Here is a 3,070-nt window from a genome sequence, read left to right as displayed (position 1 = left end):
TTGTTGTGACTTTCTGACACAAGTTTCTATAAGGATTCCTAGCTGACCTGGAACTTGCTGTGTACACCAGAACTACAGAGATCTGCCTGCCCCTGCCTCCCAAATGCTGTGATTTACCGCCATGGTGTTTACCACCATGCCTGGCTTTTCCCTCTACTTTTGATTTACAAATAATTACGAATCTAAGCAGATTTGAAAAAAAATACCTAATGAGATCCAGCGATCTCCTCCCATACCTAATGCGATCCAGTGATCTCCTCCCATACCTAATGAGATCCAGTGATCTCCTCCCATACCTAATGCGATCCAGTGATCTCCTCCCATACTGGAGGCCTAGTCAGGCCCTGTTTAGCTGCTGAGATCAGAAGAGCTTGGCTCTTCAGGGTAAATGGCCTTAGACTCCAGTGACTTTTTTTTCTCTGGCTCCCAGACATGTGTCCTGAGAATGGATCTTGTGCATCTGACGGTCCTGGTCTTTTGCAGTGCGTTTGTGCTGATGGTTTCCATGGATACAAGTGTATGAGGCAGGTGAGCAACTGGACCTTTTAGAAATAAAGGAATGCATTAGGCAAGAACTTCTCAGAAAGAGATACAAGACTACAAGACGAGGAACCAATGCTGGAGGGGGTAGGAAATAGGGGAAGTGCCCAGATGAGGGGTTGAGTGACTGAGAAAGAACAGATGTTCAAAGAGGCCCTGGGTACCTACACCGCTGTGACTTGTCTGTTTGCTAATCACAGGGCTCATTTTCACTGCTTATGTTCTTTGGGATTCTGGGATCCACCACGCTAGCCATCTCCATTCTACTTTGGGGAAGCCAGCGCCGGAAAGCCAAGGCTTCATGAACCCCTCAAGACTTCCAGCTCACCTGACTGAGCACCCTCGTCTATCAAGTCCCGGCCGCGTCGCAGCCAAGAGGATTTACTTCGTTGACAATTACTGACCAATGAACAGAACTGCTTAAGGCTGAAGCGGCCATTGATAGTGAAAGAAGGTGTCAAATTGCACCACCTCGGGGGTCTTGTGGACTCTTGGTTCAGGAGTGGACTAGTACTATTTATATTACTGACTACAATAAACACCTTTTCCCCGTTGTTTTAGAGAATGCTGCCGTAGCTGTGTGCGTTTCTGGCTTGCCGGGCTGGTTTGGGAGGGTCGGGTTTCTCAAGCCTCCAGGGTTGCTGCTGTGGAACCACCCCACGGCCCCGCCCCTGACGTGCTCGGCCCCGCCCCTCACGCTGCCGGCTGCCTGCGCCGTCGCAGTCGTGCTTCGGCTCACTACGCTTAGGGCTCCGGCTTGCCGCTCCCGCCCGCTCTCCAGCGCCCCGCGCAGCGAGCCACGTGGACCAACTCCGGCGCGCGGTGTTCGCTTGGTACCAGTGGGGCTCGCCGCGCCTCCCGCGTCTCCGTGCTCGCCCTGTCTCAGCTCCGACCCGATGGCGGCCCTGGTGTTGGAGGACGGGTCGGTACTGCAGGGCCGGCCCTTTGGGGCCGCTGTGTCGACTGCTGGGGAAGTGGGTAAGCAAGCCCGGGCGGGCTGCCGACCCACTCTACTTAACCTGTCCACCCCGCCTGCACACTCCTCTCCCCGAGTCGATACCTCCAACCCCAGTTCCCTTTCACCACTCACGACCGAAGCAGTCATCTCCTCCGGGATTTGCTGCTCTCGGGGCAGTGTTCCGATGGGTGCCCTTGCCTGAACTCAGCCCCGTCTTTCTTCAGTCTTTCAGACCGGCATGGTCGGCTACCCAGAGGCCCTCACTGACCCTTCCTACAAAGCTCAGATCCTAGTGCTAACGTACCCTCTCATCGGCAACTACGGCATTCCCTCAGATGAAGAGGACGAGTTCGGCCTGAGCAAGGTAGTCACACCCAGTGCTTTCTCTACATCCCTTCCCAGATCAGAAGTTAGTGGTGAAGTGACCACTGACAGGCTGCTAGACATCCTGGAGAGAGCAGCTGAACACACTAAGGCGACCGTGGTTACAGGGTTTCTGGGTACCTTGAAAGGCAGAGAGCTGAAGTACCCCCTCTGAAAGTCTTGTGTGTAGTGAAGGCATGGTCCAAGAAAAGTGACAAAGGCTTTAATGGGAGCAGTTCTCAAAATTGCAAGGGGTGCAATTTCTAGTTATCTTGTAAGGACCAGCAGAGGATTTTTTTTTAAGTGGCAGAGTCATAGGGGTAAACAATCCTTACAAATTCTGCTATTCTTTAATACAGTGGCTAGCTCGGTGCTCACTGTGTTAAACCATATGGAAATTATTGTTGCTACTTTATAGCTGTAATTTTGCTATTGTTGTAAATTGTAATGTAAATATCTGATATTTCCCATGGTCTTAGGCAACCCTGGTAAGAGAGGCAGGTGGTCAGGGGTCGCGACCCACAGGTTGAGAAACACTTTCAGGCTGCTATCCATTGGGAAACTGGAAACTACAAGGGTCATACCCCTTCTTTTTTTTTCTACCATTTTTTTATTAGATATTTTCTTTATTTACATTTCAAATGCTATCCCAAAAGCTCCCTATACCCTCCCCCACTCGGTCATACCCCTTCTAAGACCAATCGTTGTTGGTTTCTCTACATAGCAGTGACATTGGCCACCATCTGGACTCCTTACTTGGTCTTGTTTCATTTTTTGCTTCTCAGTAGTGTTTACTTCTAGATAAACTCAAATTTCCTCATACAGTAAGGTCCCCCTTCTGTGAAATCTGGAAACTATATTGCCTCTGAGAGTTAAGTGCTAATGTCAACACAACCATTAAGATAATAGAAGTGACCATAGCCTCGATGCAGTATTCCATAGAACTCGCTTAAGCCTGACTCACTCCAGGCTTACAGAGGTCCCACTATGTAACCTTGGCTGGCCTGGAACTCTCAGATCTGCCTGCCTTTGCCTCCCAAGTTGTGGCATCAGTTCATGTGCCCGGCAAATCCTTTAAGTCTTTGCGGCTTTTTTTGTCTTGGGTTTTATTGTTTGTTTGGGGGGGGGGCGGGTTTGAGATAGGGTTTCTCTGTGTAGTCCTGGCTGTCATGGAACTCACTCTGTAGACCAGGCTGGCCTTGAACTCAG

At 50.5% G+C, this 3,070-nt stretch overlaps 2 protein-coding genes across 4 annotated transcripts in view; both read left to right on the top strand.

The window, feature by feature from the left end:
• The window catches only part of Atraid (all-trans retinoic acid induced differentiation factor), a 5,976-nt gene extending 4,871 nt beyond the window's left edge, over positions 1 to 1,105 (top strand). Inside the window, exons 6-7 of one of the 2 annotated variants that reach the window (XM_021202287.1) lie at positions 431 to 528; positions 741 to 1,105. In XM_021202287.1, coding sequence (XP_021057946.1) covers positions 431 to 528; positions 741 to 845 — 203 coding nt within the window. In that variant the 3' untranslated portion in view covers positions 846 to 1,105. The remainder of the gene's footprint in view (positions 1 to 430; positions 529 to 740) is intronic. The other variant, XM_029541056.1, reaches the window with a different exon arrangement.
• A 162-nt stretch (positions 1,106 to 1,267) lies between these two features.
• The window catches only part of Cad (carbamoyl-phosphate synthetase 2, aspartate transcarbamylase, and dihydroorotase), a 23,753-nt gene continuing 21,950 nt past the window's right edge, over positions 1,268 to 3,070 (top strand). Inside the window, exons 1-2 of one of the 2 annotated variants that reach the window (XM_021202557.1) lie at positions 1,268 to 1,518; positions 1,723 to 1,862. In XM_021202557.1, coding sequence (XP_021058216.1) covers positions 1,437 to 1,518; positions 1,723 to 1,862 — 222 coding nt within the window. In that variant the 5' untranslated portion in view covers positions 1,268 to 1,436. The remainder of the gene's footprint in view (positions 1,519 to 1,722; positions 1,863 to 3,070) is intronic. The other variant, XM_029540718.1, reaches the window with a different exon arrangement.

Source organism: Mus pahari, chromosome 7 (genome assembly GCF_900095145.1).
Source record: "Mus pahari chromosome 7, PAHARI_EIJ_v1.1, whole genome shotgun sequence".
NCBI lineage: Eukaryota > Metazoa > Chordata > Mammalia > Rodentia > Muridae > Mus > Mus pahari.
The sequence above is the reverse complement of the archived record's forward strand: the minus strand, read 5'-3'. Positions and strand labels throughout refer to the sequence as shown.